This window comes from Dromaius novaehollandiae, chromosome 26, assembly GCF_036370855.1.
Source record: "Dromaius novaehollandiae isolate bDroNov1 chromosome 26, bDroNov1.hap1, whole genome shotgun sequence".
Taxonomy (NCBI): Eukaryota; Metazoa; Chordata; class Aves; order Casuariiformes; family Dromaiidae; genus Dromaius; species Dromaius novaehollandiae.
Genome location: NC_088123.1, coordinates 5,411,121 through 5,438,320, shown reverse-complemented (window position 1 = coordinate 5,438,320; position 27,200 = coordinate 5,411,121). Strand labels below are relative to the sequence as shown.

Below are 27,200 nucleotides of genomic sequence, written 5' to 3'. Positions count from 1 at the left end.
AAATCAATGACAGAGGCAAAAATATTTGTTCTCAGTGTCTTGGTACAACAACAGCCAGCTGCAAGTGACCATGTCAACTGAAAATGAAATTGCAGTACTAATTTCCTTTTCTTTTAAAGTAGATTACAATATATGATTGATAACATGGAATTCAATTATACGAGATATCTAGTGACTTAAAATCTTGTTCTTCGGTTAATATTTAGTGGAAAAGGAAACTGTTTCATGAATGTGCATTACAAATAATGTACTGAAAACTTCAGAAACTTTAGTCTGGATTTGTTCCAATGACAGGAGATCAATTTTGATAACTGCCAAAAAGTCAAATTTTGACAGATGTTCCTCTCCTCACATACTGATGCCCTCCTTAATTGTCTCATACAGAGTAGAACATCCCAATGTTGAAAAGAATCACTACAGAAAATGTCTCATTTTTCTAAGGATTTGGAAATGAAATGGACTTACACAAACCAAATTTAGATAACATAAGAATCGAGAGTCATTAAATACACAGTTGGAGTGACTGCAGAAATTCATCTTGTATTTCTCCTGTCTGAAGTCAGGATCATCTCAGCGTATAGCACTCTTGGGAAGGACTTACTGAAACTGTTCTTGAAAAACCTTCAAACCTTAAAAACCTTTCAGAGATGATACAGCCTTCCCAGACAATCTGTTCCTCCTCTTCTCCACCGCAACCATTGGGAACATTTTTCGTAACGCCAATTGTTTAACTACAATTTGAGCTCATTACTGCTTTCATAAGCAAGTGCTTAACTTTAAATGATTTGAATAGGATGGCAGCAAATGCTTGCAAGATTTACTCATGTTATTATAAAGCTACATAGACATATTTAGGATACCAAAGAATCACTGCTGTTGCTTATGGAGAATTGTTTAGAAGTTTGTTGCTCTTGCTTCCTGAATGACACTGGAAACCAGCCATTGTAACAGGATCCTGTAGTTCTCTTATTTGGTTCTTCTCTTTGCTTAGAAATAAAAGCAATATTGTCTGAATGTGAATGAAACAGAAAACTGAACTCCATGTGATATTGTGGTGGGAGTAAGTAGTAACAGTACTTCTAGGACCAATTTTTCAAAACAGATCCTCTAGGACCGAAAAAAGAGAAAAAAGTTTTCCTGCATGTTGTCAAGGGAAAAGCTGTTCATTACTTTAATTGCTTGGCTCCATTAAAAAAAAAAAAGTGGTTCTATCTTTCCAAAAGTCAGTAATTAGTTTGGATAGCCTATCATGGGCATAGGAAGTACTATAATTTCCCAGAAAACTTAATTGGCTTCTTTTAGGCTTATAGTCAAGTTTATAACGAACAGAACTTCTAACGCTGACACATGCTTGTCTTCCTGCCTCCTCCAAAAAAATTATAAGCATGTCCATATTGGAAGAAATACTGTGGAAGATTAAGGCCTCAATGCATTTGTCATCCTTTACTGTTTATTTATGTCTGTAAGCAGATCCTAAGTATTACAGGGCTTGATCTATTAGCTGGACCTCCCCTGATTTAGGAAAAGTTGATAGTGCAATCAGAGGGACTTCTAATTTAACTCTGAGAGCTGCTGAATTTGGGCTTGATTTTTTTCTTCCCATCTTTGTCAAGCATAGCTACAGAGAGTGCAGAAAATGCTTTCAAGCAGCAAAAGCCAGAGAGGAATTCTCAGGGTGTTTTTGCCTGTGTGAGAATGTATCAAAATACTGCCTGAACCAGAGACACAAATAGTGCAGAGTGATTAATGACTTGCTCATTCTGCTTCTGCTGAACATGGTCTCGGCTGTGAAACATGAAGCAATGTCTTCTTGCCATGGCGGCAACTCTCTGAGTGGAACTGATGGGCCCAGAGGACATGCTGCTGTCAAGGAAGAAATAGGAGGTGTGGCAGGGTGAGAAGTGCTCCAGTTAACTTTGACTTGGGAGAGGTCCCTTAGGACCCTGGCCATCTGGAGCATGTTAGAGCAGCCACTATTTTGCAGATAGATTAGACTGAGTCAGAATACCCAAAGGCTCTGCAGAACATACCAAAGGAGCTTGCTATTTGTATTCGAGCAGTTGAACCTCTAATTCCAATTCCAATTACAGCTTGGGCATCAAACATGAGTCTCAGTGCCTCCATGACTGCTCCTGTGTTGCTCAAAGCCATCTGGGTAGAGTAGTTTAACACGGACCAGTTTTTAAGACCAAAAATGTTGTGCAGAAGAAAGAAAATGTTATTTTGCAATAAAGCATAAGTTAGGAGCTGTGTCCACTATCTAAAATTTTTCTCAGCACATTAATACTGCTCTCCTTCAAGGAAAAACAAGCCCAAGACACTGGCAGATGAAAAATAAAAAGGCTTCTAGATACCCAAATCCCACTGAATTACTTCTCTGTTTCTGCATGTAAGTGCAGCATATCCACTGTTTTCCCAATTAATGTAAAGGCAAAAGGTGAAACAAATCCAGGTTTAGGTGGTCAGCTCTATGAGGCTGAGTGTAATAATGGATAAACAACAATAACAATTCCTGTTTGCTGCAACTTCTGGCTCACCTTAAATGGAATGCTAATGCTTTGCCAAACCCTGTTAAAAATAGAAAATAGCCAGTGTCAGAATCTTTCTCTTGCTCTTTTTTTTGGGGTGTGTGTGTGTGTGTGTGTGTGAAGGGGAATCTGCATGCTAATTTATTAATGTAACCTTTTTTGGCTCATCAGTTTGAGATTTCCTGTCTTGCAACAACACACTGCCAGGGAAAAGGATATGGAGTAATTTTAACAGCACACAAACTTTGCCATCTTTAGACCCCATCACACATTGTCCTTAACTTTTTCATTACCATGGTAGATGCAGCTTGGGCTTTAGGACAGGAACTCTGCTCTGCCATGAATCTGGTCATGCCAGTCAGTGGTGTTTCATAAATTTACACCAGCTAAAGCTCCATCTATAGGCTTAATAAAAACTGTATGTTGTCCTGTGAATGAAACAGTACTAACACCAGTAGGAAAAAATATTGTAAGTAGCATCTTGAAAGGACTGAGATTGGAACTGATTGTCAACGGACCCAATATGTAACAGAGGTAGATGTGATTTCTACCAAAGTAGAAATAATTTGGACCCTCTTCTCATGTATGCTGAAACCATCATCAACTTCCAGAGCAACATAAAACAAATTCAGCATGTCAAAACCTTGAGCTACTGAATTATTGCATAAGGTGGGTAAAATATTTCACTCTCTGCATCTTCTCCATACTTTGCAGGATTGTTGTGAGGAAATACTGACATGTTTGTATTTGTTTTATGCATTCAGATAGCCAAAGAAAGCAATTCCATTCTATTGCAGACACCTCGATACCTATAGTTTACAAACTTTTCCTAAGCTCTTCTGTTAGCTATCTGAATATCTGGAAAAAGGGGGAAAATATTACATTCCCCAGGTTCCCTAGGTTAAGAACCTATTACATACAGTCTTTTTCTTCTGGCTCTTTCACATTCTGCTATGTGGCTGTTGTGATTAATATCAGTGGTTGATGTACCTGGTAGCAAGCAGAAGTTATTTTCAAACAGTGCTGCTAAGCCTGGTGATAAAGTGTGCTAAAACCTCTAAATGGGCAGTGGCTGGTAGCTCAAAGTAGAAATAAAACTTTTTTTTTTTTTTTTTAAACAATGACTGTGATTAACCATGAGACTAAACAACAGAGTGGTAAATTCTCTCTTCCTTAGGGTGCTCAGTGCAAGAGTGTCCATTTCCTATGTAGCAGTGAGGCAATACAGAGTAACTAGGTGAAATCCTTTGGTCTGCGATATACAGGAGGATGGAGTAGTTGACCTCATTTGCCTTCAGGCCTTAAAAGGTCTGGAAGTATGCAGAACTGTACTTAAAAAAAAGTTAAAGTTTGCTCATAGAGGAAATCAGAGGACTCTTTTTCTTGGCAGAGTTCTTCAGCATGTCTCTCCCTCTTTCCCCCATAACAAATGACTTCTTTCCTTGCACTGTGTCTCCTCTTAGGAAAGGTGTGCAGGTGCTTGATCGCATACCCGCAGTGTCACCATGCAAGCACAGGGGTTGGGCAAGGGGAGCAAGCTCCCTGAAGCATGAAGAAAGGCTAAGAGCCACCAAGCACTGCTTGGTTCTGTGGACATTTGTGCACGGAATAAAATGTGCTCTGAGCAACAGTGTTATCATCACAGCTCATCCTCCCTTGGGGTGAGCAGTTCAGAGTCCATGTTCATTCAATCCTTGGCCACGTGGAGGCTGCCAATTGATGTCATCTTGGATTTGGACACTTGCCCACTAACAGTCAGGACCGAGAAAATAGATTTATAATAGCACCTAATACTCCAGAGGGAGTTTTTCCAATTCTCTCACTAGTAGGCTAGGTGTAATCACAGACTAATAAGTGCTGCCATCATCCAGCCATCTTCTAATAGAGGTTGGATAGTAAGCAGAAATTGTGAAGTGAAATATTTTCCCTTTTAAAACTGCTTCTCCAACCTATTCACACGGCTTCATGTCTTGTCTGGTACTTTGTCAGAAACAAAATGCTAAATAGTGGCAAAACTGAAAGAGGTTTAGAGGACTCATCTTCCATTGTCTCCTACAGTCTGTGCTGAAAGAACAGTAAAGAAAACTTAAACTGATCTTTTAATGCCTTTGAATGGTAGATTGACTAAATGATGCTTGAATTCCTGCCTTTTTCTTTTTGAAAGGTTGAAGTTTATCAAGTGGCAGTAGCACAATTCAGTTGTTTTTCATAAAATGTACTATTAGTTCGTTTGCCATCAAATATTTCATCACTCGCCCCTGAAAATGTCAGGATTGCACTCTCCCCACTCACAATTTATTTTCATGTTTGCCAACTTCAACTTTCTTCAGCGCTAAGAGTTGTTTTCCATATACTCCCTGCTGAGTAAGTGCCAATTCAGTCACAAAGATGTAATTTGGTTTTCTCACTAGTCAGAAGTTACAGAGTTGCTTGATTATAGGTTGCTTAAAAGTCAGTACTGTGTCATGCATAGATTCACTGATAGGTAGCACACAGGGATTTAGAAGACCCCTAAACTAAAGAAGCTTCTGATACTTATTTAACTCTGTAATGTCTCCGTTAGCAGAAAAGGAACAGGATCCAGTACATTTTTATGTCCTATAGACCTCACAGCTTTGGTAAAAAACCAGCTCCACTCTTATATCTCACTGCTCTGGTGACTGTGATTGAAAGCTCAGGGAAGGCAAATAATCACAGATACATGAGGTTATGATGTTCAAGGTTAGGTTCACTGCTTTTTCCCCCCTCTTATGTTGTATGGCACAAATCTGGTGATTGAGTCAGAGCAGAGGAACAGGCAAGCAGGGCAGTATGGCTACATTAGCATTGCTCAGAGCAGAGTTAAGTGCAAAAATTCGGTCAGGGCTGTACCCGTAAGATCTAAGGAACCAGCAGTAACCTGCTCTATTCCAGAACGACTGCCCTAAAGGCCCAAAGGACGAAGCACAAAGGAGCACTGATTTCCTCACACAGACTGATTCTGTACCAGGGGTGACCTAGATCTCCTGCAGGGCAGTCTGCACTATGAATGTTGCTAAATATGTTTCATCTTGTGTTCCCAAGCTCAATGTTAGCACTAAACTCTATTCCATGAGACTGCACTCTATGCTGCGTCTCAGGTCAAACAGAAAACACCCCACGGAAACTGTATTTTTTTAAATATATGTATATATATATTTATTTATATATATGTATTGCTGCAGACACGCAACAGCTGTGCTCTGTACATATATGCTCCCCCAGCACGTCTCACTCTGCTGCTTCCTTATGGAGAGTATCTTCTGTGGGAACAAATATGGGATCAAAGAACTCTTGATTAGGAAATGCTTCTGCGTTTTGTACAACCAAATTCACATAACAAATGCAGAGCAGCAGTGCAGTTATGTTTTGGCAAGAACAGACATGGGGAATGGTGAAAGCTTGCATTTGTGAAGCCCCGTACCTTTACAAATGTGCCTGTCCTAGGGCCTAGAATATTGTGGCTGTTTCTAGGGGAAAACAAGAATGACTTTGTCTTTAAATATCCCTGACCTGCAGTAAGCAGTCATAGAAGGAGGAGAGAGAGGTTAGTTGTCTTCACAAGGGCCTGAACTCAGAGCTCTGGAGCACTCAGTAGGGTGTGGATGTTTCTCCAGACAAGGTGATGAGTGGAAGGGACAGACAACAGGAATGGGTCAATCTGGGGATGATGCTCTGATTATCTGGATTTTTTCAGACCTAATTTCTGCTCTGTTTCATATTGTACCCACTTATAGTGGATGATATTTCTGGCAAAGAGCAAACATCTCAAGCAACTATTGCTAGATTCATTGTGTGCAGATTAAAAAAGCCAATAAAAACATCAGCAGGTAAACTGAGGTTTCGTTACCCCTGTAAATCTTGACTAAGATTTACAAGTCACTTGCATTATCGGTGAAATTCCAGCTCCCATACTATAACTGCAGTGGAATGATCCTGGATCTTGCTGCTAGCATTTTAAAAATATTTGATATTCCTCCCCAAAGCCGATCTCCCAGAGTCATGTTCTTACAACAGAATCTTAGCTTTCATTTAAAAAACAAAAATCTAGTGGTTCAGAGAATAGTTTGAAAAGCTCAGTCTAACTCAGCCTGTGTCACGATTCTGCCACTGCGTGACTGTCAGTCGTGATTTTGGAATCCTTACGGTTAGCAATACTGGAATTACCTTCTTTAGCAAAAGCTGAAAACCTATCCCTTACGAATAAAAATTGAAGGCAAAACCTGAAATTTGCCAGGTGGGGTGGGGGAATCATTCATTACCTTTCAATCACTAACAAATTCTAAATGGCACCATGATGTTTAAGAGTGAGTGGAAAATGACATTCCTCTCAGTTCATTTATTCCAGGAACTTGAAGGTGGTGACTGTACAAGGCAAGAACATTTTAAAGGCAAGGACATGCCTTCTCTCTGACAGGTAGTTCATTTAAGAAAGCTGTAGATACTGCATATGAATCATGAAACATAACACAACTGATTCTATAAATCTCTTGCTTACAGTTTAAATGGCTATTAATAGCACCACTTTCTTCAGCTGCTTTGCTGGATTATGAGTCAGGGGGACACCATGTTTCAGGTCTTCAGGAATGTATTGAATCAAGAGTCAGATAATCTTGAAAAGAGCAAGTGACCATCAAGCTACACCTAGGGAATGGTACATTTTTTCCTGGTAGCAAAAAGCAGATGGGTCCTTGAAGCACAGCCTTTGGGAAATCAGCCACGATAGTCTAGCCAGAAATCAGCCGTGCATGGTGCCAGCACTGCAGAATAAAGGAGGAGAGGTCAATCATGCCTTAAGCAGTATGATTAAGGTAGATGAATTTCTGTACCTGAGAGAAGATAGGCTGAAATTTTTCCATCACATCTAGCCACCTTTGACTTTAATCTTTGACTTAGGCTTTAACTTAAGCACCCCAAAACAAATTTCCCATTTACAAATGAGTAGACTGTGTGTGCACTCATGTCCCTGGAGCCCAAGCAAAGCACTATAGCCAAATCAGCCACCTCATTAAAGCATATAGCAAGCTGTGATACATCAAACAACACAAGCCTAACAGGAAAACACAGGGTGTCGGTTCCTGTCACTACTCCCTACCTTGTGACATCTCGAGACATTGCATCAATAGCAGAGACAGAAAAATGCATTGTACTTTTCTGGTTCTCCTCTAGTGACAGTCGAGAGTTATCCTCCTTGTAGCCAGTGAAAGCATAACAACAGAAAATTATTAGAAACCAGCTGCAGACTGGCACATAGATGGGATTAGAGGATTCCCTTGACAGTGTTTGTGCCCGTTCACAAGCCTAATAATTTACTACTCTACTACAAATATAAATACCCCCCCGAGTATCCTTTTCTCTGCTGTCTTCATTATGAGAATGATCGACAAATGCTAAATGCCTCCCTTGTCTTTGCCTAGTTTAGCATTCTGGATTGTATGTTCTCCCTCAGCCTGCTGGCTCAGACCTGCCCTTTCTTCTTCTTTCTGGGTCTGAAGGCACCACTTACTACCAGATAAATTTAACCTAGCTTTCTACAGGAAGCAGTCTGTTTGTTTCTAAGGATTTATTAAGGTGAGCCATCAATCCTAACTTAGCACCATTCTTGTCATTAACCAAGCCTCTTTTTCTTTTCCCCATCCGTTGTGTGTGTGATCCCCCTGAAGGAATCTTTCAGGATGACCACTAAGTACTGTCATCTATGCTGGTGAGAGGGAAGCTTCTGAAATATGCTGTGAGTAGCCTTCAGCATCTTCCAGTTCCAGGGAAAGATCTGCTCTGTCAATTGTAACCTCATCCACCTTGAAAACTGGTCTCATGATTGCAGAAATGCACTGAACTTCCAGACACTTATAGCTTTGAGTGTCTATCTCTGTACTTGTCCACCTGTCTACTTATCCCCCTCTCCAGCAATTGCAAGAAGAAAACAAACAAACAAACAAAAATAGAGTGAAACAAACATGGTGTGTAGTGGCTGCCATTCCAGCACTGCCAAGTGTCAGGGCCCTGGGTGCACTAACAGGCCTTAATTGCCCCGACCAGCCTCACCTGGGGCCTCCACCCATGCAGCCTCCACCCATGGCCAGGGGAGCTGCATATAAGGTCAGGCTTTTGTCCCTAGCCTGTTTTGGTCTGTACTGGGGGTATGCTTGTCCTCTGCAGATAGGTTGCTTTGCATTTGTCTGGTGATCACTGGACTGTTAGCTGAACCTGCTGTAGCTGCCACCTTTGTTTGCCTTGCTCAGGTATTGCAAGACTAGACCCTTTTGGCAAGGGCATGGCTGCTGCCTGTGCTGTTGTCCCCTCTGGACTGTCCTCCCTTGTGCAGCAGCCCTGCTTTTGCTCCTTGTTGATGTGGTGATTTCTCTAGGAGCCAGTTCTGACTTTAGCAGAATGTCAAACCCCTCTGAAGGGAAGCAGGTTTTCATTTTATAACTGAGTTGAAAAAAGTGTGGTGATAAGGTTCTGGCTAATGCAGTGAAACTGAAATGCAGCTTTGTTGCCTGCCAGTCCTACTAGCTAGACTGTCTAGAGAGAAACTCAGATTTAATAAGGAGACTGTGAAGACTGCATATCAAGTTGGGACATATGTGACAGAACCTTCCAAGTCAAAGCCCAAATAACTTATGAAGACATGTTGAGTTCAAAGTTTTTACAGGAAAACCTATAGATGAAGAGTGGATCTGCAACTTTAAAAAGAGATTGCATTCAGAAATGAAAACCTGGCTTCTTCCAGGGGAAATCAGCTGTTTTGACACTTCCATTCTATAGAAACTTTATGATGGTTGGGTTTATGCTCCAGGTTGCAATGAAGAACAAATCCTAAAGCCTCTTTTATTTTCATGCAGCAGGATTATCATTCTCTGGCTCACTCCATGAACAACATCAAAGCCAAGTGAAAAGAAGGTGTATTGGGCTGAAAACCTTTGTCAGCTATTGTGTGGATAAAGCATTTGGATAAATCCTTTGTCTGGAATGAAAACTCCATCCATCACAAAAGGTAAGAAAAGCATTATTACCCACATAGATCGCAAACCAGCCCTCCAACTGGCAACTTTACGTACTGTTTTCAATTAAGATACTGTCTTATGGCAGCGATATGCAAGCTGTTTATTAGCAACATCTGCTGATATGGATGCACTGCCTTTATTCCCATCTTGATATCCTTCTGTCAGTCCTGTTCCCATCCCTAAAGATTTCGTCCCCATTTCTTATGCCCTGTAACAAGCCTGTGTTTCCTGCTTTACCTCAATTCTTAGCTGGTATTGTTGATGTTAATAGATGTGGGGATCTTGAAGATGTTGTAGAACACAGCCAAATAAACCTTCAGTCTGAGAAGCAAGCACCTGCCAGTCATCTGAAGTGGTCTGTGTGCCAAAGCCTAGGAATATCTGTCTCATGGGGGGTATCCTTCATTCAGGGTCTGATTCTGAAAGGCTCTATCTCCTGCGGTAACTAAAATGACCTGCAGCAGCTGATGGAACCATTTACAGGTTTGTCCCATTGCAAAAAAAGCTGCAGAACTGGTATTTTGCACAACAAAATTCTTCTTCCCCAGCCAGCTGTACTGTGAACTCCACAACTCCCATTAATTTCAGCAGTAGAATGAGGAATGCTCTGCACAGCTGAAAAAAGTAGATTTCTGCCACTGTCCTGCTGTGTGACTGTGGCCAAATGGCTTCCCCTCATTGTGCCTGACTTTACCTATCTGCAGGATAGATCTGAAAATGCTTACTCTCTCTTTGAAAGTAGTCTGTATTGTATAGATGTAGAGTGCCATGTAAAAACATCTCTGGGTGAGTCCCTGACTTTGGGTGGGACAGTCTACATCAGGCTGTTTCCTTATTTTTCCAAAGACATGGTTCTTCATGCTACTTTTCTATTTAATAGTTTTGTTTAAAGACAAAAACTAACAAACATGTTTTGAAAAGACTTATTGTATGCTTTAAAAATAACACAATAACCCCACAAAGATAGGGAAACTAACCTCAGAAAGTTTCCTTATATGGGATCAAAGAAAGATGCAAAGTGAGCCTTGAATCCAGAAAGTTTCTTAAATCCAAAGCAAGTTAATTAACAACAGCTCTCTGTGGGCAACCACATTTGCAGATGAAAAGTGTGTTTAATGTGTTCTTGCAAACCCTTTTTGGATATGTTTTAGACATCTTGGCAACCAACATTCCAACATGCTGACATCCTGGACAGCATGAGCCAGGCCTGTCAGGGCTCCCCCTTACAAAACATCTACATCTCTCACTCCAGCACTTCCCAGTATTGACCAGCAGAAAAGATCCTGTAGGGGTTTTTTCCATGTGGCAATGTTAGCGGCAGGATTTCATGAAACAACATGATAATCTTGATAAATCTAATATCAGTAAATTGAAAAAGAACAGCCTTTAAAAAAAAAAAAAAAAAACCTCAGTCTTTTTTTAGTATCTAGGTAACCCTTTTTTCTTAATTCTACAGACTGGTCCTTACTAGCTAAAACTTTTACATAATCTTACTTCATTTTCCTATAGAGCACAAGCCTTTTTGGTAAGAAAAGCTATTGAAATTGGGCAATCACAGATTTTAAGCTATTAGATTCCAGGTTTTAAAAAAATTGTATTTAGTACAACTCTCACAATGCAAACTTTAGTGTGATATGCCAGTTACTGCATGCTAAGATAGAGGTATAAAATCAGTATTCTGCTTTTAAATTCTGAAATCACATCAAAGGTGAATTAGCAAGGCTTTATATTTTGAATGGTAGCAAAAACCAAACCCCAGACATTCCTTCCCTTTGGGTTTAAAACTGATGAATAAATATTCATATTCAGTATGATGGGTGAGAGGGCAGCCTGTGTTTGGCCAGTGAGTTCAGTGGCATTTCATGTAAGATATGAATGAGGAAGTACAAAATTAGTTTGAAGGATCTTCACAGCTGTCTTCTGACTGGTCATATGATAAATCAAAAATACAACATTCATCTTGTTTGGAGCTGAGAGAGGGATATTACAGTACAGTATCTCACAGTGAAACTTCCTGGTATGAAGCTGATTTTCCCTCACAGTGGGAATTATTAGGTGCTGAGCACTTTGGGAAATCTGGCCCTGAGTTTGTAAACAGCTACTTTGACCTTAAAAATATAGTATCTTGACCTTTTACACATTTTTATCAGCTGAAGAACCGGCCACAAACGTGGATACTAACACACACTCCTAAAGGTATAATTCCTATAGTAGAGCTGGTCAGAGGTAACAGTTCTAGTTTTGAAAGAGTACTTTCTATATGGAAAAAGGTTACTTAATCTTCTGAAAATGAAAAGGATTATGCTTTAATCCTCAAAAGGATTATGATCAGGGATGCTTTATTTGATTTGAGACTTTCTCAGTTTTTTTCATTCACCAATTTGTAATGGTGAATGTTCTGATTTTGACAGCTTTCCAATAGAGAAATTATTCCCTCAGAGCTTTTTTGATCAGCTCTATTGTATACAGGCACAAACATGGCCCTCCCTCCAGAGAAGGTGCTGTAAGAGGCAGGGGCTTTTGCTTTACTTACCAATAGGCATTACTACAAAAAATGGAAGCCAGCACAAAACGAAGCATCCCACAACTATTCCCAGGGTCTTGGCAGCTTTCTTTTCCCTGGAGAATTTGAGGAGACGCACTGAGAAATGATGTTTGCTCTTGGAGTTAGATGCTGATCTGCTTGCTTCAGGAGCATTTTTACGATGGATCCGTAGAGTCACCTCTTCAGAACGAGATTTCTCAGTCTTCAGGCCAGAAGTCAGGCCTTTGTTTTCCCTTTTGGCCACTACATACACACGGCAGTACATCACCAAGATAATAGTCAAGGGGAGGTAGAAGGAGCCTAGAGCAGAGAACAGCACGTAGCCAGGCTCTTCAGTGATTTGACAGATGGTCTCATCTTCTGGTGCTGGTTCCTTCCAGCCAAAAAGAGGTCCAATTGATATCACCACAGACAATGCCCAAACACAAAATAAAGCCAGGAGGCCTCTCTTCTCTGTCACTATACTTGGGTATCTCAGTGGGTAACTCACCCCGATGTATCTGTCTATCGAGATGATGCAGAGGCTCATAATGGAAGCAGTGCAGCAAAGGACATCAACAGCTGCCCAGATGTTGCAGAAGATTCTCCCAAAGGCCCAGTAGCCCAAAATCTCCATGGTAGCTGAGAAGGGCAGGACAGTGGAAGTCAAGAGGAGGTCAGCTACAGCCAGATTGATTATATAATAGTGGGTAACACTCTGAAGATGTCTGTGGCAGGCTACGGAGAGGATAACCAGAATGTTACCCAGGACCCCAAAAATAATCAGCCCCCCTAGAATAATGCCTAGTAAAATGGCCTTTGAAATGTTCACAGGCCCCACAGAGTGGGTGCAGTTGGAGCAATCAGATGAATTTCCAGGGAGGAAAACCATGGTGTGTGGCTGATAATGTTCATGCAAAGCTGGTGTATTTCACTCCCTTTTCTTGTAAAGAATGGTGAGATCAGTTTTCAGAAGGTCCTACAGGCAACATTTGCCTGGCTTTGCTGGGAAAAAAGTTTAAGAATATCTTAGAAGCGCAGCACCAGGAACAATGAGAAGGATTTGGAAATATTAGAAAACCCACCTTTCTCCCTAAGTTTTATCATTCCCCTAGTTAATAGCACAGCTACCATTTCACATTCAAATTTAACTCCTTCTGCATTTTCTTGGGATGCAGAAGTGAGGCTACATAAAATTGAGGCTATTTCTTATACTTTCCAGGATAACTTGAGAAGGAGTTTTGGAATTGCAGGTAAAAGTCATTTCTGCCTTTTTGGGAAGATTCAATATTTAAATAATATAAATATTCCAAAGTATCTTGAATTTAGGTTTCTTGTGGGGGAAGTCAGTGATGCTTTTATTGCCTTGTGTTAGTTCTGATTCTTCCTTACAACAGGCTTAGCAGAAACCTGGCAGGGTTTGGCCAAGGCTGCTGATGCTGTGTCTGCTCAGCACTGTCATTTGAGATACTTGCTTGAGACATCTGCCACTGCAGGTCTTTGGGGTCTGAAGTGCCAATCAAAGCCTCTGCATGCTGTGGAGCAGTTGCCACTTGAGCTCCTGGACTGGGAACTGAAGTTCATTTACTTCAGCTTCTGGTTAGCACCAAAGGGGAGAGTGAAGTTTGCCATGTCAGAGACGTGCTGTTGTGCTCTTTTCAGATCGCACCCCCTGAAGGAGACACAAAAGACACACACAGTATGATTCCCAGGAGCAATGTTCACTTACTGCTATGGTTCCCATATAAGAATAGAGTGGGAAGCTATTTTACGGAGCCTTCCCCAGGCTGCCTCCAGCCAGTGGAACCAACCTTTTTCAACCTCGCGTTGTTTAACAACAACTAAGAGACCAACATGAATTTTGTTGCCTGGATTTTCTTTCCATGTTCTCAGCAGCAATCTGTTTTCCTTAGGGATAACAATCAATCCTAATTATCAGTTCACCTGCAGAGACCAGTTCTGGAAGAGACAGAACCCTGCAGGACACAGTTCAGGACCACAAATTGTGAAACAGATTTATAAGTCCAGAATTTAGTCTAAGATTTCTTAAGCAACTCTACTGCACGTTGGGCTGCTCATTACTCCAGCTGAACAGCCTATTTTAGAAATCTATAGGGAAAAACAATTCCTGCCAAGCAGATCTTGTAAAGAACAAGTTTCCTACTGAGTGACACAACATTTCAGAGTATCTGGAAGCTGAGCTCAGCCTCAGCTGACTAAATATGGAGAAAAGGTACCTAGGATGGAAAAGTGAGACAAAGCCTGGGAATAAACATGAAGGGGGCCCAAAGGAAAGCTACAAGTGTCAGCTGAAAGCCTCTCACAACACACAGATGTGGATGTAGCCTTCCTACCCAAGATACTGAGCGGACATCTGAAAAACCACCACTAACACTACTCCTGTTACATCTGAGAAAAGGTAAGACTCTAAATGCCTATGGACAGGACCCTAATATTAAGTCTTTCAGATGTGTTCCTCAGCTCGCACTTTATACAGACACCAAACAGCAACAACTGTCACACAGCTGAATCTCAAAGCTGTGTATTTTTCTGCAGGCAAAGATGTTTAAAACAACTCTTATTCTGAACCATTGAGACTCCTAGTTCACAGGTAGGGAGAGGGGGAGATGAAAAGGTATTCCACCGTTGGAATTTGCCGCCTTTGAAGTGATACAAAATTGGATCTTTATATCTTTTCCACAAGAGAGAACAAGTTGAACAATAATGCCAAGAAAGGAAAAGACAGATTTTAATTAGCACAACAATGAAATGAATAGCAATCGCAGTATTGAGCATCTCTAACCATTACAATTGCAATCATTAAAGGGCTGATGGTGGACCTGAAAATTAAGAAGCAATCAAACTTGATTTCGAAGCATGTAAAACAAAACTTCCTAGGGAGTCGAGGAGGTGCAGCAAAAAATGACTGAGATATTTATACTTGCAACCAACCAGATAACACTCAGCCTGTGGAGGGACATGGCTCAGAGGAAGACCCTATCCTAAACCCTTATGCCTGCCCCAATCAACACTCACCTCCTTAGTCTCTAGAAGGTAGCACAGCTCCTCTGAGCATCTGGAAAGGAGATTCATAGCACAACACGGCAGGCTCCTCTCTTCATGCAGAGATGGGACTCTGCCTGAAAATCCATTTCTTTTTCTCCCTCTATTTCCCCACTAGTATTTTGATGACTCACAATTGCACTGATTCCCTGTATCCCAGTGGCTGTGAGCGGTTGGACGCCAGCATCCCTCAAAGCACCCTCCCCTCCCCAGTTGCAGTGTTCAGCTCCACACTGCCAAGGAGCAGCAGTAAGTTTACTGCTCTGCTGATGTAGCAGGCAGTATCCTTGCCATTACCGTAATCTCCTGCCATTCCCGTATTGCTCAGAAAGAGAGCGCACTAGTCAGATGTCAAGTGGTGTCTTTAAAAATTTTTTCCATACAAACTGGTAGTTGCTGCAGAGATCAGAAAGTGGAAGCTAGCTAGCAAGCTAGTGTTTACAGGCTAATAAGTAGCCTGAAAACAAATGCAGTCATCTGAAAATTACATGGGGGGGGGGGGGGAGGGAGATGTTCCCTTGATATTGTAGCTCTGCTTGGATACAAAAAGAATTGTCTGCCAGGCAAACTGAGCCTGAAGAAACTGAAAAGGAGTCATAGCCACACTGACCACTTAATCTGCATGCTGGAATGAAGCTCCAGTGTAGGCAGCACAGCTGACCTTGATGGGGGCTTTCCTTGCTTGGGCAGGGAAAGCATAAATCTGTGAATGCTGTGGATTCCTCCTGTTGTCTCTTGCTTTCCTTAGAGGTGAGTGAGAGCCATTGCAATAACTTCTAAGAGGAAAATTATACCTGGATTTAAGTGGATGTTTTGGGAAGTAAAGTATGAAATATTTAAGCAGAATGTGCTGTTAAGAGTGTGTTCCCTTTCCCCTTCTAACGTGGTTCTCTTTCAACCTGTTTCTGAAGGCTATTCAGAGGTCTTGAGCTAAGACTGAGACAGAGCCCCCTGCACAGACTGGACTGTCGTCCTGTACCATGGTCCTTATTTCCCTGAGTATCAAAGGATGTTGAGAGAGGCTGAAGACTAAGTGAATAAAGGAAAGCTTGAGTTACCAAAGGCCCTTGAAGGCCATGATTCATCAGACCTATTTTAGATGTCTACCTTAAAATGAGGCAACTCATGCCCTATTTCACTCCATCAAATGGAAGATGAGTCTGGATGACTCAGGTGGAGGGAAGAGAGATGAACCCCATCCAGGGTTTTGTTTCTATTGATGTATATGAGCCTCTTCACACTGATGGCAAGCTCCAGGCTCTTAATTGCACAATGGAAATAAAGTTAGATTCATAGCTTCTGTTATTAACACTGTATTCAAAGTATCAGCTTGCCTATGAGTAATATCTTTGTTAGAGGACATCTTTCTGGAAAGGAGGGAAGCAGAAAGAAGTGCCAGATAGTAGTTTTTTTCCTAAAATCCTCAGAGAAAAATTAATGCATTTGCAGTAAAGAACTCGTACATGCAACGAACACTAACTGTTAAAGGTCAGAAGAATCACTAAACAAAGCATGGTCAATGTATGTTATCAGGTGAAGATGGGCAGGGTAGAATTAACATCACACCTGAGATTCATGAAGCAATCTTTCAACTTGGCTGTGGCAAGACCTATAGTAGAGTTGCATGTGTCCAGTTTATAAGTCCTGCACTAATCAACAAGTGTCCAGAAGAAAATAGTAAGAATGATAAAAGTCTAGAAAACATGTCTGCTACTCACTGCAGGCATGCAGGGGAATTTTTCTCTTTTCAGCAAAAGAAAAATCTAGGCTAACAGGGAAAACTCTGCATCCCTGAAGACAGCTAACAGCCTATAGAAGTGGTGGAATATCCATCACTGAAAGTTTTTAAGAACAGGTTAGAGAAAGATCAGTCAGCAGTGTTTTACTTAGCCTTCATCCTCTCTTGAGTAAGGATTAAATGTCCAGTAGGGTCCCATCTAACATCATTTTCTACAATTAAGATTTGCAGAGAAAGGCAAGTCTCTATGTTCAGGCATCAGCGAAGAAGGGGAATCCTGGGGGGTTCTTGTTTCTATCTTCCTGGTGATCTTGGGCAAGTTCATTTTTAAGCCTCACTTCCCTATCTGTGAAAAGGGAAACAATGCTTTCCTCTTCCTTCTGTCTTATTCACTTAGACTGCAATCCTTCTGGAGTAGTGGATATCTCTGTGTCTAGATAGCACTTAACACAAACAAGTTCCTAGGCTCTCTTGTGTTGTAAATTATAATCAGTAATGTGAGAGGGTTCCCAGGGGAAGCCTCCAGGCAAATAATGTGCAGCTGCTCAGTCATTTCTAAGCCTATGACCCATTCTTATTTGCTAGCTTCATTAAAACTAAGTCTCAAATGCTGGCTTTTGGCCAGAGTTGTCTTTTCATTACAAGAGTGTCATACAAAGGCCTGGCTACACGTTGCATGTATGTCCAATGCCATTTAATAAAGAGCTATCGTTAAGCTGCTTAGCATAGTGAGAGACCTTGCAGGCAACCTGAGCCTGGGAATAGAAGTGGAATAACTTCTTCTAGGAGGTGCTATAGGCCTTGACATGATCAGTTAATTTGCCTCTTCAGAAAGCAGTGAAAAGTATTGCATTGAGAAATCATCCTTCAGGGTTAGTAAAAGTTTTGCTTATACCTAGGTGAAAGAGAAAACCCACCTAAGGGCAAGTCATGTTAAATGTTGTTTATTAAACTTCTATATTAATCAGGAAATAAACACATTCTTCTATCTTTTAAGATTTGGAGACCCTGAAGCTTACAGCACAGCTGAGTTGAAGATAAATTGCAAATTCTGGGTATTTAAAAAGGGGGAAAAAAATCAACCCGGCATAATTGTTGTTGGGCTGTAGTTGCTTGTGCATTAGTGACAATTGATTTGCATTGAGAATATGCACCTTGGAGTATGCTGCTGTATGTGATCTGAGAGTTGGAAGAGTAGTATGTACTCAGCACTGATGATTCAATTTTCCTTACCAGCCTCATTTGCAAGTGCAACTGTGTTTAAATCCAGAGGCGATAGGCTGATGGAAAGATCTGTATGTATTACATAAATGAAAACCAGGTGAAAGATATTTGAATCATCTGAAGGACTCGAAATAACAAGCACACAAACAGTGGATTAAAAAAACTGGAACAAAAAGACAAGGGCTGAAACTTTCAAACAAACTAGATTTGCCTGTTTATTTCATGCTCACTTGAAGAGGTATGAGACCCCCAAGTATGGGACATGGCTAAAATGTTCCATCTTGGGATTCACAGGGACTTTCCCACCATGTTTCTAAATCACTTAAGCATAGGCCAGTTGTTGGGTAAACAAGATCCATACTTTTGAAAACTCATTTTCGGGAAAGTAAGTTTAGGCCTGAATAATAGCTTACACAACAATGAAAAAAGTTTCCTTTCCCCCGCAGTTTAACAGACAATCCTTAGTTCATGTCCTCTATCCTTAAACAATTAGTTACTCTAGCTAAGTATGCCTTCACCTGTCGGCTGTGGCGTGCTTGCCAAGTGTTAGGGAAGAAGGGAGCTAATAAAACCACCCCGTCACTATGTTGATAACACAGGCTGCATTTAACACTAGAAGTCAGATGTGTAAAGATGGAGAGTCAGCTAGCATAAACAAAACACCTTCATTAGAGCTAATGGTACTTTGTTGTTTCACAACAGGTGATTTGTGCCACCAGATTTTGTGTACTGCTGCAGGTCTCAAGACTGCCTGATTAGATACAGACACTGTTAAATGCTTATTTCCGTGCAGCTCAGGAAGAATTTCCTGGTTTTACATATTACTTGGATGATCTGGTGGGGTCTAAACACCCACAAAGAACAATGCAGTTTTGTAGTCTCGGGAAGATTGATTTTTACCTACTGCTGAAACCAATCTATCCAGAAATGAGTGCCTACTTCAGTTTTCATCCCCCCTGCTTCTTTCTTGTTTACCTCCTGTGTCTAGCCAGGCCCCTTCCCATGATATTACTGCTACTTTCTTTTAGTGGGAGTTTATGCCACATTTCTCTGCTTTAGCTTAACATTAGTATGTAAAATGGTTTAGAGGAATTGAAGGTATTACATAAAAGGTAGGTGTGTCTAAATCATAGGGACAGAAAGCAACCTAACTTGTACGGTGTGTTTTAAATACTTCAGTTGGGTATTTATATGCTGCCTGTCTACGTTTCAGAAGCAATGAGATCCAGTGCTCTGAAACTCCTGCCTTCTTGTCACTGACTGGATTTTCTGCCTGATGCATCTTCCTCCATCTCTCTTTCTAACTTTTGTCTGGCAAGGCAGGACTCTCCTTGCGGCCAGGACTCTGGCTATGCTTCCAGTGTGGCACAGGCAACGTCTTGTACAACAGAGTCCTGACTGCAGTCCTCCTAACATCACTGTGACAGAAATAATCCCAGTGTGCTGCTTTATCATTCACAGATCTCTGCTAGATTTAGGTCTGGTCTTGTGCCTCAGTATTCACTGCAGGCCTGCAAAATTTCTTTTCCATCCAAAGCACACAACACAGAATTCCTTGACCTTAGAGAGACAGCTCTGAAAAATCCTGGCGAAGAAAGTTTGCATTTTTATTCAGAAACGTTCTCTTATTCCAGTGGGTCTGGGCTTGACTGAGTATGAGCTTATTTACCCCTTGTGTCACTGTGACTGTTGGCTGTTTGTCCTCGTACAGGGCATCTCGTTGCAGCCGTGCTAGATTTCTCTTGCCATGTGACTGATCACGTAATTCTGTCATCTCTGGTAAGCTTCCCCACGGTACCTGAACAGCAGCTTTTGTCCAAGTAATCTTTTAAGCAGCTCAGAGCATAATAATAAGTTATATTTGATATATTGAGCCTCTCATCTACAAGGAGCTTGCGTTTCACCTGCTGCCACCTCCAGGCAGCAATTTTTTGCTAGCAACATTAGAGAAAATTGTTTAGGGAAAGAATGGGAAAGGATGTATGATGCTAGTGATTTATCAGTCTTTCCATAGACCTATGTTTTCTCATTATTTACCCACAATATATCTTGTCTGAGATCCCTTCGAATCAGAAGGAGCCCAAATCAATGACAACAGAAGTCAGCAGCTTTAAAAGAAATGTGGAAATAGTAAGTACTCTTGGCAGTGTGGTAGAGGGAGCGGCTTTCTGAAGGCAGCACAACCACTGGAATGGGAAGAGATGTGATCCAAAGGCCCCGGCAGTCAATAGCGGGAGTTCCAGAAACTTGTCTGCCGAGGTTACTGGGCTCTTTCTCTTACAGATAGAAGCTGCCATGCTAGAATAAATCAATGCTCCATTCAAATGAATTTTGCAAGCTCTAGGGAGGCACCTGAATGTGGTTATACAGCATCACTACAGAAGTAGTATAGTTCTTCTTGCTTCATGTACGTAATACTAGCAGATACAAGTGTACAAAGCAAATCAGAATCCTGCTCTGTTGCCGCAAGCACAAGACACTCCGTTCCTCTCTCCTAATAACCTATCCATACAAGTGGAAGTGTCTTTGATTCCTTTCAAGTTTATAATTATATTAAATATGTAGCCAGATTATTCCTTTGAAATAATCAGTGAGGAAATACATATTTACTTGTAATTCCACTCTTAGTTTCTTGGAAAGCCTGCTGCATGCAGTTATACTTGGGTCTAGAGGGCAATAAATAGCACAGTACATCATTCCTACTCTGTGAAATGGATTTAGAGTGTATTAAACAACCTATTTCTTTTTATTCTGCTTTCACCCAAATACTTTGTCATTTCACATTTAAGTTGCTTAGTAATTTCTGTGACAGTAGAAGATGCCAGAAATACATCTGTGCTCTTTTAAATCTTGATTCATCAGCAAGGGAAAAATAGTTGGGCACATTTGCTATAGGCAGCTATATAAACAGTGTGCCTGTACAGCAGGCTCAAACAGGGTGTACCAAATCAGGAGCAATTTCTTTGACTCCTGCTCCATCACCTTCATGTAAGACTATTCCGTGCCCGAACACTGGAGCTTCTGAGACTAATTCTAATAATTTGCCCTATTTTTAACTCACTTTCTAATCCATATGATGTTAAAAACAGACATAGAAAATCTTACAAATCATGTATTGGGTTCATACTTAGCTACATGAATGCCCATCATGTATCATCTAGGAATGCTCACTAAAAGCTCATATTTGCTAAATTAGCCTAGCACCATTTTACCATTACCTTCCTACTCTAAAAATGAACATTGAGTAGTAAAGAAAAAGCAACTCAAGACTAGACATATTTTGATTTCTGGTTTTTTTGAGGTCTTTTTTTCTCCATGATTGAACCATAAGTATTTTAACAAACAGTAAGAATAGCTGGGTTTGATCAAAAGTTCAGGCACGTTTGGAGTTGAGGTTTTTGCTCTGTCTAATGTTAAGATGGAGAATTTGTGCTGGAAGATTTACATCTGTGTACTTAGGAATATAAATAACTCCCAGTTGACATCTCATAATTTAATACAGGTTTATTTCCTTCTTCTGGACACTAAGGTAATTATTTTGAGAGTTTCTTCTTTGAAAGTGTCCAAGATACAGAGATGTTCTTAGTGCTTTGCCATTTAAGAGGGTTCAGGATGTTTCCGATCTTCCTGTGAGAAGGGGCAGTAATCTAAAAGCTGTTGTACTTCTGTCCTCATCACAGCTCTCTGTGGTTGTCCTCCAAGTTACTCCCATGCCTCACTCTTCACCTAGCCCATCTCCACGTGTACAGCTTAGGGCCTGCTTTGCATGCAAGTCTTCCAGGGATACAGACTCTGAGCATAAATAAAATGTACAGTACTGTTGAAGTAAAGTCCTTAACATGTAAAAACGTTTTGCTTTGCAAATGTAATTACCATTCTTGCCTGTTGGTGTTTTAAGTAGTTTTAAGTTTTTAAATGTCAGGCAGTTGGAAGGGTTTGTTTGGGTATTTGGGCTTTGTGCTGTTTCTTTGTTTTTCATGAGATGCTAATTTGTAGCAATTGTGTTATGCAGTCTTAAGAGTCTGGCTCGGGGGAAGGGAATTATTGGTGTGTGTATTTTAGTAACAACAATTAGTGAGACGGAAAAATCGGAGAGACGAAAAGGAACGTATTAGTAAAAAGCTCATATACTTAGGAAGAAAACTACAGCTTGTTGCTTTAAGGAAATAGAAATCTGTCTAGCATTTTTCAAACACCTACGTCTACTGGCATGCCATTGAGATATAAACGATATACATTTCTACAGATATAATTTGATTCAACTAATGGAATTAAAAGAAGAAACGGGCAATAGTTTTTGTTGTAGTACTAGGAGCATGGAAGATGTTAACTCCTTTTGGGATTTGAGATCCTTAAGAGAAAGACCCATCAGGAGACAGGAAAATAAGATAATTCAGGTATTTATTGCTGGTGTTATGGAAATACCTCCATATATTAATTAGGGACACAGCATGCTCCGTTCTGTTCAGACTTGAAGTAAAAAAGGCAGCTCCAACTCCATGTTGCTTGAGACATAATGCAGCAGATGGGTAAAGAAGCAAACAGGTTGGGAGAAGGGAGTAAGTTTAACCTAGGCAGAGGAAGTCATAGCTTAGCAACTGTCTGGCCAAAACAATCAGCTTGATGGAGCTAGGGTGGCAGGGCAATAAAGTCTGCTGGAAGGGCTTGAAGAAAGTCAAAGCAGTAGCTTTACAGGTTTACTTGTTTCTTTGCTGAGGAGGTTTTGGAAACTCAGGTAAAATCCTTTGAGGGGGTCACTTGTTGTTATTGCCAGCTGCTCCCAGGAGCCTCATTCTTCCTGTGAAAGTCCAAGCTGGGCTCTGCACTCTCCTGGCTATATTGAGCTGCACACAAAGACCAAGAACCTGGTGAAAACTGTCTAGTGGTTTGAGATGGAAGCTGGGAGTCAGACTGTGTTGTTGCAGTTCATGCAATCACTTCTGACTGCAGTTAGGAAAAAAAAAATGCTGGAAAAGGCCTTTGAAAAGACAGAGAAAAGCAGCTGGATGGCTTCATCTTGATCTGCCACAAAAATGGAGGAAAAAGGAACCACACTTTTTATTTGCCAGTAGTTTTGTTTGTTGGTGTGCAGAAGCTCCTTTCTCTTGGTCCACATCCCAGCAACTAAGAAGTTCACTCAAATTTTCTTTAGCATCAAAATCTAGATGCGATTAGCAGAGACCAGCCTGTCTGAAGAGATTTGTCATGGGTATCTTTTTTGAGAACAGACCGGAGATGCCTGCTACATTCTCCTCTTGGAGAGGTATCTGGTTATCAATACAGGCACTTATTTGATTAGCACATGCTTCCCATGTGTTAATTCAGAAAATAAGTGACCTGTGGTCACCTTAGGCTACATCAACATTGAGTGAGTACTCCAGCTACTTTGCATGTTTATTGGACTTTGAATCTTCCACTCATTATTTCAGACTCTTCCTCTGGAACATCCTGTGCTGGCTGCTGTGTGACAGGCTCCTAATTCACATCCACACCTTAGAAAATTCCCATTCCCTAGAGCCTGCAAAATTCAAGCACGTGAATGCGTGAGCTTCTCAGGCTGTTCTCTTACCTTGAAACCAGGCCCCAGTGAGAATGTACAGATTTTCCCAGGCTGGCTGATGTCAGAATGCCAGTGCATGCTGCTTTTTGGCAGACACGTGGGGCATAATGTTCTTTATATACTGAAGAATGGACCCAAACTAAAACGTTTCTCTCCTCTAACATTTTCCATGCACAAACAATACACAGAATTCCTGTGACTAAACGTCAGAGAAGCCAGCCACAAGTGCTGGATTTTGCTATGCAACTTTGTTCTATACTTAATGTGGCATAGGGAGTTTGGAAGTAGGCGACACATTTATTTTTAGGTGCCTAAGTAACTCCCTATCTAGGCAACGAAGAGAGTTTGAAGTACCTGGAGTAGGAGACTACTAATTTAGTTTCTTGTCTCGTGGTCTGGAAAATCCCATGCAAAGAGCAATGGTCTGGAAGAGATTTTAGTTTGGAAAGTATGTGTATGTTTTTGTGAGTGGTATAGGGAGCGCTGCTCCTTCTGCTTTGTATCTGACTCTTGGTTTAGCAACCCTAGACCCTGCGGAAAAAGAGGAAAGCCCTTCTTGCCCAATGCCTGGGCTACCCAGGCGAAAAAGAAAAAGAATAGAGTTCCTGTTATCTTGGGGCACAGTGTTACTGAACTTACACTCAGTACTTCAAAATCCTGGGGCTCAAACTGACTTATTTTAGTACAGAGGTTAAGGTGAGAAAGGAAGAGCACTTCAATGAGAGAAGCTAATTCACTTAAGCAAGTAAAGACCTAGTAATATCTTGCAGTATGCTTTTCTGCAGAAGCATTTCCTTACAAAATCAATACTCAAACTGGATAATTAAACAAGGACCATGCTGATTTCCCAGTGTTTACAATAACCAAGTGGTATTACCTTGGAATACATTAAAAGTCATGTTAAATAATCCATCTCTCAGAAGCTGGAAAAGTATTCCTTTTGCCCATATCATCTGAAGTTAGTTGCTTCCTGTAGGGGGTTCTTTTTCAACCACAGGAAAAGTACACTTTCTTAAAAATTAGTTGTGAAAGCTACATTTTGTTTTAAATGGTAAGAGCTATGTAACGGAATTTTCCTCCTCTTTTGGCTAGATGTGAGAGACTATTAGTGAACTGAACTATAAATGTTTTGGAGATAGAGAAACTAGAAATTAATTCAAGTTGCTCTTTGCAATGTTTTCTTCCTACTCTCTACAGCACACTAGATCACAAAACTCTCACGTCATCGGGATTGGTGAGAAGCGCGGTCATCCTCTCAGAAATTGAGTATCTGGAGAGACGCGTGTTATTAAAAAAAAAAAAAAGAAATTTTTTTTGAATGCTAGGCAAAAAGTACAGAATTTTTGCATAATACCAATTCCAAACCTGTATAAACAGTATCTTAAGATGCTTCATAGGCAAATAGGAAAAATAGGAAGCCGTGATGAAAGGAATCAGTCAATGAGCTGGAAAGATAGGCAGCATCCATATTTTACATCACGGGAAATTCAGACAGAAAGGTTCTCGCTAGAGGAAGTTAACGCTTCAGTGAGTCAGTATTGGAGAAACCTTGCTGACTTCGTGGCTGTTTGTGCAGTGACCTCTCTCAGGAGGAAAGCTATCCACTACCCATGCTAACTTTCAGCATGTACTTTTATCTATAAAACACGGTTTGAAATGCTGAAGGCTTTGTGTTGGGACCTGGCAGTCACTACCGAACAGCAGAAGTGGCAGGAATTTTCTCTTTTAAAGTCTTTACATGGACCTGTACGCATATGTAATCCCCTTCCTGACCTCTGTCCAAAAATATTATTAGAGCCAAGTGGGGGAGGATAAGTCCATTTTGTAATGACTGCTGAAGTTTCAAGTTTCATTTTCATCCCACATTAGAACAGAAGCAAAATCTTTCTCCAAAACAGAATGACATCAGTCTGTCTACTTTCAGATTACAAAACCTGAGTGTTTTCCTGCAGATCTCTCCTTACTCTCCTCCTCCAGTGTGGGTCCACCTGAAATATTAAATGACTGAAAGGCTCTAGACAAAAGCTTCTGCTCGACAAAACCTGTTAAAACTAGCGCATCACTGCAAGAAAATTCACTTTCAAAATTTCATTGAGCTGAAAATGTTCTGATCAGCTGTAATATACATCTCTGGTTTCATTCTCCTGTTGTGCATTAACCACTGCACAGTGAATTGCATAGATTCATAAGCTAATTCCAAGCAGATGGACCTGATTTTAGTTTCCCTTTTTTTGCCAGCTTCTCCATTTCCATGCCAGTAAGAAATCCAGCCACACTGGGAAACAGCCGCCTTTTACTTCTATACAAGGCAAACCAAAGCACTTCTGCTGTAGCACTTACTTTTTGGCCTCTGCAAGCTAAATGGATGATTTCAACCAACAGCCACAGCTTTCACTTTAGGTCAGTGTTCAAACAGTTCCCAAGCTTTTATGCCATCTCTCATTGAGCAAACAGTGTATTCATATTTTTATACTGTAGAACTTTTCCTGTTTACCAGCACTCAATATGTCTGTAGTATTGTGCCCTTAAGGGCAGAGACCAATCTGTACTGGTCATCTGCAAGGTACCTGATACCTGGAGTTGTGAGGATAAAGTACAGACAGCAGCACAGACCCAAACATTTATGCTGGAAAGAGAGCTTTCTATGGAAACTGCTGTTTTTGACACACAAATAACAATAATGCTAACAAAATCAATAGCATATCATATCAAACTGAACTGGAGGGGAAAAACTGGTTATTTTAAACTACTGGGCTGCAGAATTAATTTATTTGCAATACAAAAGAAATTAGTACAGTAAAAACTGTAATGAAACTTTCTGGGATAACAATAGGAAATGTTTCGGCTGACATAAGGTGTCTTCCACAACTGATTTGCAAAAATTCTTGAAATTTGGACTTTTTCCCCTAGCTCCAAGTAAAAACAAACAAACAAAAAAGGACATTTCAATGCTGGCAGGAATGAGAGTCTCATTTCTGATGATTTCTAATCATCACGACATTAAGTGCTTTTCCTAACTGATAAAGACACAAACTGTACAGACATTACTGAAATGCATTACTGAAATTTCTCATTTGAAAAACTGATTCCTAGCAGTTCTCAAAAGGAACACAACAGAAAGTGAAGATTACCATATTCTACTTGAAAGTTTATGATGTCTGCCCTAAAATAGAGTACCTACAGCCTCTACATGCCATGCTGGGGTGACACCTACTACCTGATCTGGAGATGGGAGGAGGGAATCCCATGCACTGATTCTCACAACCTGATTCTGATCGACTGAAAGACAGTGGTCCATCTCTGGGATGTGAGCACACTTCTGTGACCTATGAGACATCCAACATGTAATGTTGCGCACACACTGAGGTGAGATCAAGTATCTCCTCCTGTTCTCTACACCCAAAGGAGAAGGGGGGGGGGGGGAGGGTCCTGCTGCTGTTGCAGTGATTTTCCACTGTAGAAGTTGTGTATGGCACCAGGTTTGCCCACTACAGCTGGAGCTAATACATAGTTTCCTTAAGAGCAAACCCCAGAGAAA

At 40.8% G+C, this 27,200-nt stretch overlaps 1 protein-coding gene and 1 long non-coding RNA gene across 4 annotated transcripts in view; one reads left to right on the top strand and one right to left on the bottom strand.

Annotated features, from left to right (window-relative positions):
• LOC112996729 (uncharacterized) overlaps positions 1 to 27,200 on the top strand; it is a 65,747-nt gene that overhangs the window by 21,195 nt on the left and 17,352 nt on the right. Inside the window, exon 5 of the long non-coding RNA XR_003262530.2 lies at positions 9,392 to 9,543. This is a non-coding gene — a long non-coding RNA (uncharacterized LOC112996729). The remainder of the gene's footprint in view (positions 1 to 9,391; positions 9,544 to 27,200) is intronic.
• Positions 1 to 27,200, bottom strand: part of ADRA1A (adrenoceptor alpha 1A) — a 48,192-nt gene that overhangs the window by 8,157 nt on the left and 12,835 nt on the right. For 2 of the 3 annotated variants that reach the window (XR_003262526.2, XM_026122375.2), the window contains exon 2: positions 12,087 to 13,749. Coding sequence is in view for 2 of the 3 variants with exons in the window: in XM_026122375.2 (XP_025978160.1) it covers positions 12,087 to 12,969 (883 nt within the window). In the remaining variant the exon portion in view is untranslated. Of the gene's footprint in view, positions 1 to 12,086; positions 13,750 to 15,113; positions 15,394 to 27,200 lie in introns of those variants that run through there. The other variant, XM_064497875.1, reaches the window with a different exon arrangement.